Raw genomic sequence first — 14,257 nt, forward strand, 5'->3', positions numbered from 1 at the left:
GTGTTCCTGCTGTTGGCTGCACTGCAGTTGAGTATAGGTATTGGGTAGCCGCTCTGGGTGTGCCTGGAGGTTTATAAATCAATTGACATCCACAACAAAATCATGTGAACTCCATGACGGCTAGGTGAGAAATTTGTTGGAACTAATTAACTGATTCGTTTTACTACTTGTTTTTTTTTTTTTTTTTTGCATAAGAACTAAATCTGAAGAAGATTCTCAGCCCTTCTACACAGGTTCATGAATTCATAAGAACTCTTCTTCCCTGAGATGTGGTCCCATGACAACCTCCGTACCCCAACTGTCTCATGCAGTGTTGTGAGAACTGCTAATTGGCAGATTTTCAACTCAAGAAGTGAAACTACCTTCCCACTCACATCCTTTCCTATGTGTTCTGAAAAAAAAAAAAAAATTTGAAAGACAAAAGAGAAGGGCAAAACCTCAGAAACATCATAACCCAGAGAGATCCAGTTTAATGCATAAAATATCTTCAATAAATAGTGCAGCTTCTTCTTCTCAAGCTGGCTCTTCAGGGCATAGATCCAAGTGGTGAGGTTTGTTCCATCTGATTTAATTCTATAATTTCTCCTTTAAGAAAAATGGCCATTTTTCTCAAAAGGCACTGATGACCAGTATATCATCCAGTAGTCATAAATGACTAAGCAGGACCCAAAACTCTGATCACAATCAGTGTTTTATTAACAGAAAGGAAAATTAGAAAGACAGCAAGAGCCTGACATTATCTGACTTTTGTGAAAGGCAAAGGATAAGATTTCTTTGTGCTCATTGTCATATACTTCAAAAAATGGCCACAACCTGGAAAGTCAATAAAAGATAAACTAAAAATCCAGAATGGAGAGCTTGAGACACTTGAAAGGCACCAACCAGATCGGATCAAATAGAAAATTACAAAGAGACTTCAGTACATTGATAACTCAAAATCCAAATTATAAAAGTCAGGGAAAACATGAATTGCATAAAACTTTTATTATTAATTAGCAGTGCATTCTTCTACACTTTAAAATAGAACAAAATATCTTTTGGAAGGTAAACTATTCATAACAAAATACATGTCAACAATTTTTATTTTTGGAGTAGAATTACTTTGCTATATACTTTCTATATTATATACATACACTTCTTGGTTTGTCTAAGTATCTACATGTGTACAAATAATTTTAAGACATACACATGTAGATACACATGACTAATATACACACATAATTATGGAAAATTTATAGTAGTCAATTTTACAATCATTTTAATAGCTGCACACAAATTAGTGTTCACAGAACTAAAACTGTCAACATGGTTCCCTTTTCCCCACTTCTCGAACATCGTCTGAATTACTTTTCACTGATAAATTTTAAAAATACTATCATCTTCCTATACAACTAACCGATCTTTTTTTTTTTTTCACAACTCATAATAAAATATTTTACTCTTTTGGCTTTAGAAAAGGCATACAATTTAATTCCACTTATTTTAATTTTTGACTCCTAAAACATACAATTCATTTTTTCCCGTCAGCTTTAGTGCAATTATTTGGTACTGTGGTTACTGAAGTTTAAGTCATGAACCTGAGCCAGTAATTCAAATGACTTTTTAAAATGGAAAACACCAACGCGCTGTTTCGCTGAAGCATGTGTAACAGCCTCAAGTTACCCCCTCCTAATAAATAGATTATAAAGAACTCAGTGGTGGCGAGCAGAGCACTTCATATGGATCCATTTAACTGTGTGAGGAGTCCGTTCTAAGGCAGCATGGAAAACAATCAGCATCAAAGGCTCCCCAACTGCCCAGAGAAACGAAGCCTCCGGGCTTCTGAGGCCGAAACACAAGATTACACTTAGTAAATGGGCCGTGAGTACCTGTAAGGAGTCCCTTGGTTCTCATGTCGGGCTTCTGATACCCTAGCTTGTGTGTTAGGTGTTTGTCATCTGTTTCAAACATATCTCCTTTGATACAGAGACCTACTTAGCAGCATCTTTTTTTTTTTTTTTTTTTTTTCAGTTTTCTCTCTTCATTGATTTAAAACAGGTGCTGGACCATGTGTGGTTACAGCCGACAACCTCGTACCAAACGCAGAATGTCCTAACTGGGGCCAGGGCTCTTGTGAGAGGAGGAAAGAAATAAAGGCATTTGGAATGTTGAATCATTTCACACAGAGAAAAGCTGTGTTTTCAGGAGAAACATTAGCGAATTCTGATCTCCAACTGGATGTTGAATTGTGTTAAAGCCCCACAAGGATGCAAAATGAAATGGCTGGCAACAAAAACAAAGGGAAAGGAAATGGCCTAAAGAAGCCATATCAACCGATCATCCTCCTCTCACCAGAGATCAGCTTGGATAAACTCATCATATTCGACTGACTTCCCAAAAGAATGAACTGATGTGCCACGTTCACAGTGGGAACATAAAAATCACTTTCTAAAAACTCTCTCCCTTATTTTTTCTTCATAAAGAGGAATTATGTATTCATTGTAGACAAAACCATACCAAACAAATTCAAAATACAAATTTTTGGTAGCAAACAGCAAGAAAAATCTAAGTCAAAATATAGTCTAGTTTTTACATAATTTTATATATTTATAAATTTATCAAAATAGTCTCTTAAAGTTCACAATACATACATAATGTAACACTGTACATGTAAATGTAATAACAAATGTATTACCGAAATACATTAAAAATAACCTTTCGAGATACCAAATTCAACATTAAAACTGTCTTAAAAAGTGTTAACAGCTCCATAAACCCAGTTTCAGTGCATTTAGAGTAGTCATTAGCCAGAGTTTTCTGGTTTCAAGTCTCTTGAAGGTCTTATGTTAGTGCTTTCCTTAATTTAAGGTAAGAAGGCAGAAAGACTCCTCCGGCAATCAGCTGCTCTCTCGCTACATTGCTCAGGCAGACGAAGACCTTGTGTCTAAGAGTGGAGTGCTTTCACTGGAGTGGCGGGGCCTTAGTAATGAACATATTCAGACTGAAGGGACTGTGTGGGGGAGAGACAGAAACCCAGGTTAAAGTCCATTACGTACAAAACTGGTAGTACACCCTGCAGCTTCCTCCTTCAACACAAGGCAGTTTGCGTCTATAATATAAAAGATCAATGAAATAAACTAAGAAGAAGATAGAAAAGGATGAAAAAAACAAAGCATTTGCTAAGAATAAGATACTCGATAATGTGACGTGATTGCAAGAAAACCGTATTTTAAAAGGCTTACGATTTATTCGTAGCAGTTAAAAATTAAGTGCTATTTGCAAATTGGCAGGTGGCACCAAACTCACTTCTAAGCTTTTGTGCAATAATACGGAGTTTGACTCAAAAATATTAAACGACATCTGTAACTAAATTGAAATTTATTAGAATATACTTTAAGATTATACATACTTTATTGAATCTAATGCATAACAAACAGTGCTTCTAAAGCAGTAGAATTAGCCGTCATTTAAATAAATTCCTTAAGAATGCTTGAATTTAATAAATAGCTTACAAATCCTTTCCATTTAGGGGGACACAGAGCACTACCAGCTTTGAAATGTAAGCTTAAGACCCAAAAGTACTTGTGCAGAAGAATCTTGCAGTCATAACATAATAAATAGTGGGCAGCTTTTGAGAAAAGGAAACAATGCAAATCCCTCCCACATCATATTAGATAATCACATATAAAAGGAACATGATGGGGATATGTAATCAAGAATGCACTGATAATCGGGGTGCCTGGGTGGCTCAGTCGTTAAGCGTCTGCCTTCGGCTCAGGTCATGATCCCAGGGTCCTGGGATCGAGCCACATCGGGATCCCTGCTCAGTGGGAAGCCTGCTTCTCCCTCTCCCGCTCCCCCTGCTTCTGTTCCCTCTCTCACTGTGTCTCTCTCTGTCAAATAAATAAATAAAATCTTAAAAAAAAAAAAAAGAATGCACTGATAATAGATATTAACCAGGAAAAGATAAAGATAGGTCAAAAAAATTTGCCAGATACTTATTTTTGAGTAGCAAAAAACAACTAAAAAGAAGGAACACAAATCAGTCTGAACATTAACAAATTCTTTTGCACAATTCTTCTAATCTAACACCTTAAACAACAAAGTTTACTTGATTTGCTACCAAATGTCCTTTTCTCCTCCCCCAATAATTCTTTTTCAAACTGATCTGCAGCATGGTATTCATAGGTCTTCTTAATTCTGAGACTAGTCCATTTTGTTGAGGGTAGGCATATCAGTAAAAAGAATCTGTCTGTTGGGCAAATCATCCACAAAAGGATTCAAACTCTCTTTGTTCATTCTCATTGCTTCACAATCCCTGTGAATTTTATACCCTATGGACAGCCATTTACTAAGTATCTATCAACGCTGTGAGTCCAAAAGTTACCAGCCTGCCCTCAAACGGCAAAAGCCCACACTGTCACACAAACATAAAGTGAAAAGGCAAAGGTGTCCACGTTCAATAATGTGCATAGGGTGAGAGTAACACTGTACACAAGCAAAGCATGAGGCAAAGAGTGGGAAGGGAAGGCTCAGGGAGAAGAGTGGTTCCTGAGCCTGCAAGTTTCCAAGAAGAGGTGAAATGTGAAGAGGGAGAATGGAAAGGTTAGGAAGAATGAAAAAGGTTGTCAAGTTGACTTTCTCACCACAGAATGTGGTTTATGCTAAGCCTTCAGAACAGGGGAGGCGATCAAGAAGTAGGGCACCATCATATAAGTGTACCTGAACTCACGGAGAGCCTAAGAGGTAAGATTGAGAAAGTCCAGTGAAACTGGTCTAATGCCTTGAAGTCCATTTAACGTGTAGGCCCATCAGTTGCCATCCTAACAATGAGAGCTTCAAAATGGACTATGACTCTTCTAGCTGCTTTTCCCCAGTTTCTTCTGAAGTCTAGCAAGTAGGCAGGCAGGGCAGGGCCAGAAGATCTCCCCAGCGGCAAGACTGCGAAGCGTGCATGCTATATGCTGGCCAATGCTTTCATAGGAATAGTTAAATATTGCTTTTGTTCCAATTAGAAAAGTCATTCGTGTTTCCACTAACAGAAATTATGTAGCTCCTCAGATTGCTGTTAATTTAGAACAGAGTTGTTTTTGCAAGCACTCCTAAAGTTCCAATAATTCTCAATAGACGGAGATAGAGCAAATGAACAGACACCAGGCAAGTGGCCTTTGCTAAACTTTCTTCCAGGTAAAGTATTTTTAATATGCATCAATATATAGGGGGTAAATATGTGTAGGTACTTATCTTTATTTATTTTATGGAATCACGATGCCCCTGGAAAACTAATGGAAAACATTAGTCTAGAATAATTTTAGGGATGTCTATCATTCATATGAAGTATATATTCATATTTGCCTTCTGGCAGAAGACTTTCCTTACACACAGCAGAGGTCGTAAACTCTAGCTGCTGTTTAATCCAACCTACAGATAGAGTTTAGCACAATCCTACTGCCTTCCTTTGCCACCCACCCAGGGTCCTCCGTAAACAAATAAAGAGATGATTTGGCTGAAGAATGGACCTTCTGTCATGCTGGTTAATTAATTCAACAAATAATTATTAAACAGCAATAGTATACATTGGCACTGGGGGATAAAATAAGATACCAAAGTTCTTCCATGATTTCTTTATGTAGTATAAAGAACGTTAAAGGAAATAATAGATCGGTAAAAAGGGCTTAACAAATTATTCTGACATCAGCATTTGGTAACAAATTAACTCCCTTTCATTTTCAATCTAAAACAAAAATCTTAATGGAAGTGGAGTTCGGGAAGAAAGAGAATTGTTAAAGACTAGGAGACATATTTAGTCAAAAAAAACCATAACTAATATTTCAAGGCCTTTTCACTGGGGAAGCAATCAGGTGGGATGAAAGTGACATTTAGATTCCATATGCTTCCATGATGGGGCTGTACCAAGGGCTTCTGGCTCATCTGTTACCTGTATCCTAAAGTTACTAATAAATATCCCAGAAAACATAATAACCATTATTAGCATTGCCAAATTTTAATAGCAAAGATGCAAATGTATTTGTACTCCACAAACAATATCATTCTTGCTATTGATTTTGTTATTCAGAAAACAGATTAAAGTACCACGATCCGGAATTCTTAATAAATTAGATATATGACTGGAGAGGTCAATTATTCTGTGATAGATACTTATTGAGCACTACTATATACCAGGCACAGTTCTAAACATTTTATATGTATTAACTCATTAAATGCTCCAGGCAACTCATTTTACAGATGAGGAGATTGAGGCACGGAGCGGTGAAGTACTTTGCCCAAGGTCACACAACGAGAAGGTCGTGGAGCTCAGCAGTGTGGCTTAAAGCCCAAACCCTTAGCCACCATCGTATAAGGCCGCAAGACGCTTCTAGCTTTTGTCCTGTGATCACTGCATAGTCAACTAGACATTGTCTATCACTCTAACACAGACAAATAATAACTGGAAGCAGGGTATGATCCTGAGTGAGAAAAGAAATATTAAATTACAAAAAGAGAAAGCAATATTTATTATACTATAAAGGAGACACAGACATTTTAAAATGAAAAATCCTTTTAGGACTGAATCAAAGTAATTTTCAGGAATATGCTAAAAAAATTTTTTCCTTATAAGAATACCCACGCTTAAGTACTCTGATTAAAGTTTTAATTCTGCTTGGCCAATGTTTATCACTACCATAAGAATTAATACCTAATGCATCTGAAATTTTTACAAAATTTCAAGAATTACAATGGATATGGTTACGAAGGAAGTGGCACCTGAGGTGTAAATATTATTTTACAAGGTAGTGCTTATTTATATATATATAATTTCTCAAACAGAATATTCAAGTTCCTGAGCCAGTAAGTTCAACAGGGTTATAGTGAGCTAAGACCAGACCAAGTTTATCATGAATATATGGTGTTTTTATAGTGTGAATACCATAAAACTAATAATACAGCAATATTCAGCCTGCAAAATAAGGATAAAATTACTTTACACCTGCAGCCCCCAAAATTTTTATGTCAAAATATAAGCTTCCATCAAGAAGTCTTGTTCCCTGAAAGCAGTTAGATTTGACATAAAACAAAGTGTTAGGTAAGGAGATCAAGACAATTTGTTCTGTTCTGGAAATCTGCTACTAATCTGTTTTGGCAGATGTAGGTAGTGACTTTAAAAATTTAGCTATTCTGGAGGTGTTTCTTTTTTAAACAGCCCAGTTACCTAATCATGGTAGAAAAATGTCTAATAATTATAGATATAAATACTGTTAAGATGGTTAATAAATACAATTATACATTGACTATCAAAAACAGCAAGCTGTAAAGAATAATGAAAAATTTAGGTCTTTGCCAGCAAATGAATGAAATGACGTCTTAATGTTCAAATAACTTAGACCAAAGGCCTTATAACCTGGAATGTTAGTTTCCTACTCAGTCAAAATCCTGACTCACAATCACCATGTGCTTTTGCCACACTGACTTTTTGTCTCCTGCATTTCCCCATCTTGCCAAGGCCCTTAAGGAAGAAAAAGCAGTCTACTTAGCTACCCTTGGTTTGAATTCTAACTACAGAGGCAAAAAGCACCTTAAAAAGTGGTTTGTTTTCATGGCATAGATAATTAAAAGAAAAAAAATACGTTTGGTAATATGGTATCCTATTTTATATATAACTCCAGTATTGAATTTTAATGAACAAATGGGGAAAAAATAAACACTGAGGAATAATACGTTTATCTATAATTGGCTCTATACTCTGGAGTCTTTTAGGACTTTGCGATAAAGAGTTTCCAGTTTTTGTATTGCTTGTAAGTTACCAGCACACAGAATGTGTGCACTGATTCCCATTTCCACAAATGTGGTTTCAGAATACTGAAAGTTTTTGCCTTTGCTAACATAGTTGTACTTCTCCAGTAACACTAGTAGAGAAACACAGCTGGAGAAGGTTTTATTGGCATCATATTAACACAAAAAGGCTAAGGTTTTTTGATAAAATCAGCTTTGAAGGAGGTGTAAACATTTTTCTATAGTGTTCTCAAAGCATTACAGGGACCCCAAGATTTAACAAGCCAATTTCAGTTAATTAAAATGCTATAGAAAATATTCTTCCACCTTCCTACCTAACTTTTAATAGATTCTTTTTTTCTGAGTGAACTTAATCTATGCTTTTCAACAATCACAAAAAGCTCAATTGTTAGATGACAGATTGTTGTTGACACTCTCCTTGACTCAGCCAACCATTTGTGTTTCCAGTTCATTTGAACGCCAAAATTGTATCGATGCAAGCTCGGTTAACATGTATTGTCTCTTATTTTAGTAAAGCCACATTTCTAGAAGAGAAAAAAAAAACCACATCTCAGATGACTGTATATTAAAGCTAAAGCTGAAAATCTGTTTTCTGTTTTGTAAGTGCTTCCTGTGATAATGGGCTCCTAAGCACCGTAGCTCTTTGCTTCGCATTCATGGTCCTAGATATATTATTCAATTTTTAGTTCAATAAATATTTATTAGGCACTCACTATACTTTGGAGCCTGAGACAACAAAGATGCCTCCAAGAAGCTCACAAGCCAGCAGAGGGAAGAGAGAATCACATACAGCTTAAGTAGAATATGAGAGCAATGAGAAGGTGGCAGGGGGCATGTGAACAAAGTGCCACGAGAGTCGAGAAGGATGGGTCACAAATGTTGCATCAAAAAGATAACTGTGGAGCCAGGCCAAGAATGATAAAACCACGCAGAGACGAGGACAAGCAGAGCGTGTGCTAGGGTCCCGGCACGAGGCAGGCACTCCTGCAGAGTGCCCGTCAGCATGCCAGGCGGAGATGCTGGAGAGACATGGGGGCGGGGGGTGGGGGGAGGCACGCGGTCTGTCGGGGAAGGGCCCAGAGTGGCAAGCCACGGGATCCAGATGGGACCCCACAGGCACAGCAGAGACAACGAACAATTCGGAACACAGGGACAGTTTAATCTGCTGTGTCTTACAAATCTAACACTGGCAGCAGTATAGACAAAAGATTAAAGTCGAGAGACCCTTAAGGCAGGAAGCAAATTTAAAGGGCTATTCCCATAGTCCATGAAGACCTCAATTAGGGCAACAGTGATGAGAATGGAAGAACAAAAACCAGACATCTCAGAGGAATGGCTGATGGGACCGAGTGCCTGGATGTGCAGAGGGAAAGGCAGGAGTAGTGTCAGAGGATTCCAGATTTCTAGCTTGGATGACAGTTACCAAGGCAGGAGATGAAAGGAGGAGCAGGCGACTGAAGGAGCGTGTATTCTGTCCCAGGTAATGCCCATAAAAAGTTGGACATGTAGATCCAATGCCCACAAGATGCTTACCCAGACACCGAAGTAGGCCAAGGTCAGAGCCTTGGGAAAAATCATGAAGGGGCGGGCAGAGGAAGACAGACAGGTAACAGTTTAAAGGGGAGGGAGGAAAATAAATGGGAAGAGAGCATTCTAAAATACAAAGGAGACAAAAAATAATAGACAAAATGGTGGCTGACATTGTCAAATGCTGCAGAAAGACTAAGAAGGAGGAGATCATCTGATCTGGCCTTAAAGAAGTCAAGGGCAGCCTGTGGGAGACTCTCACCAGAATAGGGGAGGGGGTCGCCTCTCTTGCCCCAGGTTTGGCCATAAAGGAGACATTGTGGGCATCTGGGTGGCTCAGTCAGTTAAGCATCTGTCTTTGGCTCAGGGCTTGATCCCAGGGTGCTGGGATGGAGCCCCATGTGGCGCTCCCTGCTCAGTGGGGAGCCTGCTTCTCCCTCTCCCTCTGCCCCTCCCCCTGCTTGTGCTCTCTAGCTCTCTGTCAAATAAATAAAATCTTATTTAAAAAAAAAAAGGAGACATTGTGAGAAGTGACAGGACTGAGGGAAGTGATTGGCAAGACCACTCTGACCAATTCGGATGTACCTGTTTGCAGGTGAGGAGACAGGCAAATGGAGGGTAAGAGACTGAAGACATAAAGGAGGAAGGAGCTGGATGGGGAAACTCCCTAGGACTGTTCAGAAAGAACAGTACAGGTGAGTGGAGTTACCATGGGAAAATAGTAATGATTCTTGTAATCTAAAAGGGAAGAAAAAAAAAAAAGGACAAGTCAGATGTAGGTACACTTTGAGGTAGAGAAGAGGACAGTTAAGGGAAATCACTCCTGATAAATTCTAGGTTTTCGGTGGGACTCAAGGCAAAGTCAACCAGCCCTGGGGGCTGGAGAGGCTGTGTTGACAATGAATGTTAAGAAGTTTTGGAATAGCTGGTCTGAGGAAGAGCATGGGAGCCAAAATGGGATAACTGAAGTATTTATGAGCACTGAAGGGCCAGGTATTAGAACTTCATTTGAAATGCAGTCAAGTGACAGCCAGGTGATGACATTTTTACCAATAGTGCTTAAAAAGAGAGAGACTCAGAACAGACACGAAATGGTCGAATTGATCTTATTTTGGAGGCTAGCAATCCAGTGGCTACAGAAAGAAGACCCAAGTGTAACAGAGAATGTAGGAAAGAGAAAGCAGAAAGGACTCTGTGGATCAGAGAAGGCAGAGAATGGAGAGGGCTGGGGAGGCAGGTAGGGATCATAGAGAGGCCATAGGGAAGGGTTAGTAGGTGGACTAACTGTATGAAAGGAGCCTCACAGGATTCAAGATATCAGAAGCAATGCACTGAGTGATAAAAAGGTCAATGAAATGGATTTCCAAGCGAATAAAAATAAAGATCACCCAAGTTAAGAAAGTTTAAAATAGAGTAGCTGTGAGACTTTGGCCAACTCACTGCCTCTCTGAATCTTGATATCCTCATCTGGAAATTGTGGACTACATCCATAAGATAATGTATATATGAAGCACCTAGTCCAATGTCTGGCACACTGGAGGTAGTCACTAAGTCACTGATGATGATGAGCACCACGATTAGGAAAATGTTACAGAGAATGTTGGCAGTAGCCTGGTAGCTACAAAGTAAAGCAAAAGTCAAGGAATGAAGGTAAGTAAATGGCAGTGATGGGGACAAAAGGAGCAGCAGATCACTGGGTGGAGTTTTCAAAGGAGAGGAGAGGCCAAAAGCAGTGTTTAAAACGTCAGAGCACAGTGTTTACCTCTTACCTGTAAAGATTTGGAAGTTACCAGAGAGAAAGCAATTTGCATTTAAGGGGTGAATAAGGGGAATTAGGCTGGAATAGGTCAGCCTTATTTTGTTCACTTTCAAATAGACACGTTTTAATTTTCTCTTTTAGTTTACTGCTTGCGATGGTCTTAATGTTTGTGTTCCCCACTACCTCCAGATTTATGTGTTGAAACCCTAACCTGCAATATGATGGTATTAGGAGGGAGCCTTTGGGAGACAATTAGGTCATAAGAATGGGGACTCCATGAATGGGATCAGTTTTCCTATAACTGGGGCCCAGAGCTCTCTCTCACCTTCACACAACCATGTGAGGATAGAATGTGTGGGAGAGGGGCACCTGGGTGGTGCATTCGGTTAAGCAGCTGACCCTTGGTTTCAGCTCAGGTCATGAGATCAAGCCCCCTGTCAGGCTCTGCACTCAGTTCTTCAATTCTCTCTCCCTTTCCCTCCAGCTTGCTCTCTCTCTCTCTCTCATAAATAAATAAATAAAATCTTTTTTTTAAAAATGCATGGGAGAAAAGGCACAGCAGGGGCACCTGGGTGGCTCAGTCGTTAAGCATCTGCCTTCGGCTCAGGTCGTGATCCCAGAGTCCTGGGATCGAGCCCCACATTGGGCTCCATGTTCTGTGGGAAGCCTGCTTCTTCTCCCTCTCCCACTCCCCCTGCTTGTGTTCCCTCTCTCGCTGTGTCTCTGTGTCAAATAAATAAATAAAATCTTAAAAAAAAAAAAAAAGGCACAGCAGGATGCAAAAATATGATCAACTTCTTTATGGCCCACAAACAAATCAAGTCATGGTGGTAGGTCGCTGGCTACAGAGCTGGAAACCAGCAGAGGCAGCCATGTGTTCCATTCCTGAGGGTCTACAGGCCAAAGGCCCCAGGCCAGAAACTGGGGCTGGGATCAGGCTCTCCCACCTGTGAAGGGGGCTGGAGAAGCTGTAACCAACTGCCCTTGGGCCAGGGTTTAGGCAGAGCTGCATCCTTGCCTGAGAAGCCAGCCTGCCGAGCTCACCAAGGGACAGAGCCTGAGTCATGAAGGTCTGTTTCTAGACTGGAGGACCTGGGCTTGGGGGGGGGGGGGTGCGGTTCAAGTGGAACCAAGAAGAAAGCCAGTGGATGAGGAAGGGAAATCACAGAGAGAAGGGAGAGAAACAGAAACTCCCATCTAGTGTGAATCTATAAATGAAAATTCTAAAACACACAAGGAACATGAACACCAAGAGAACTAACAAAGCCTCCAACCAGGAGATGGATGCTCACAGGCTGAAATGCAAATAACAAAGCAATCTCACAATGACCTGTCATCTGAGATCTTCAAGGTGAAAACATGAAGAATACCCATAAAAAGGACAAGAAACTATGAAACAAAAATAGGCAGGTCCAAATAAAAACAGATGGCTGTCATAAAGAATGAATTATAAATGCTGGAAATAAAAGACATAGCCATTGAAACCAAAATGGTTGGGGATACATCCCAGAATGGACACAGTTAAAAGAGATTGGAAAATAGCAGGAGGAATTCAGCAACAGGAATTTTAAAAAATGTAAAACAGAAGGTAAGAAATACTGAGGACATGGGCGCCTGGGTAGCTCGGTCGGTTGGGCGGCTGCCTTTGGCTCGGGTCATGATCCCAGGGTGCTGGGATCAAGCCCCACATAGGGCTCCCTGCTCAGCGGTGAGCCAGCTTCTCCCTCTCCCTCTACCTGCCACTCCCCCTGCTTGTGCTCTCTATCTCTCTGTCAAATAAATGAATAAATTTTTTTTTAAAAAAAAGAAAGAAATACTGAGGGCAGATTGAACATAAGTCTAGGGGATGTTACAAAAGGAGAAGTAGGGGAAAGGCAGGTAATATCCAAAAGGATAATGCCTAAGAACTTTCCATCATTGAACAAGCCATGAGCCCTAAGACTGAAAGCACACACTGAGGCCCAAAAGGATAAACTATACGGAGTCCATGTCTAGGTATATTATGGTGAAACTGTAGAACCTCAGGGAAAAAGAAACAAATCTTATAATAATTGGTTTTGTTCTTCAACCACAGAAGCTTTTTAAGCAAAGGATGACATTAGGTAACTAGTATTTTAAGCAGATTCTGGCAGCACTACAAAGCCAGATAGAAGGGACCAGAAAAACGAGGGCAGACGATCAATTAAGCCAGAAGATGCCCTCATGGAGCTTTCCATCTAGTGGGAGGCAATGGCTTATACGTCTTTGTCTTACCTTCCTCTACTAAAACAATACTGCGCTCATGGTATACACTCATATACATATTAGATAATTTTTTAATTGGACAAGTCTTTATACATATATAAAAAGCTCTCTCTTTTGCTCCTGGCCAAATAAATAAATAAAGCAAGATTAGAATAAGACTCTTTTCTATTGACTTAGCAGTGTTATTGGTATCACATAAAAAAGAAGGTGTCAAATTAAGTTGAACAAGGAAGGCAATTAATAACTCCGATGTACTTGAGATTAAAGCAAGTTCTGTATTTGAAAGAGTCCTTTCAAATGGAGAGTCAAACACAGCTGACAGGCTTTGTACAGCAAATTAATGTAAACCCCTATTTAACCCTGGAAACTGAAATTATCCTTAGCTCTATCTGCAAACACTGTGTGTACCTAATAGCATATATGCAAATTTAAAGGCACCATCTGAACCATGCTGACCTCAAAACAATTTGATGCTTTGTCAAGTAACATTCTCAAGTCCCCTTGGAACGGAAACAAAAGAATACCAACACTGAATAAAGGCCAAAGATGCGGTTCAAAGACGGAGCTCATGTTCTTAATAATGATTAACATCCCTTAGCTGAAAATTCCATCAAATTTAAGGTAATGCCACAACACAGAGAGGAGAGGGGAAAACGATAGCAACTTAAACATACAAGGTCAGAAAGCTGGTACTAATCCTTAGTATTAAATATAATATTTAATCTTTAAGCTTTGTGATCCAAGATTATATTTAAAATCAGGACAGGATGACAGTTTTTAGAATGGGGAACGAGCAGAGGGGAAAGACATCAAGTTTAAATCAAGAAAAGCCATTAACATCCCACTGGAAAGTGGAAGCATTTTATTGGGAATCAATGTTCAAACAATAAGTAGCTCATCACCGTCACACAAACATTACTCCGAAGTAAAAATGAAGCAAGCTTTCATGCACATGCC

General features: G+C 39.5%; 1 protein-coding gene across 1 annotated transcript in view; it reads right to left on the reverse strand.

The window, feature by feature from the left end:
• Positions 1-673: 673 nt before the first annotated feature.
• The window catches only part of CDC14A (cell division cycle 14A), a 181,561-nt gene continuing 167,977 nt past the window's right edge, over positions 674-14,257 (reverse strand). Inside the window, exon 17 of the mRNA XM_035017924.1 lies at positions 674-2,989. Coding sequence (XP_034873815.1) covers positions 2,960-2,989 — 30 coding nt within the window. The 3' untranslated portion in view covers positions 674-2,959. The remainder of the gene's footprint in view (positions 2,990-14,257) is intronic.

The sequence above is a fragment of the Mirounga leonina genome, unplaced genomic scaffold (assembly GCF_011800145.1).
Source record: "Mirounga leonina isolate KUSES-001 unplaced genomic scaffold, KU_Mleo_1.0 Mir_173, whole genome shotgun sequence".
Classification (NCBI taxonomy): Eukaryota; Metazoa; Chordata; class Mammalia; order Carnivora; family Phocidae; genus Mirounga; species Mirounga leonina.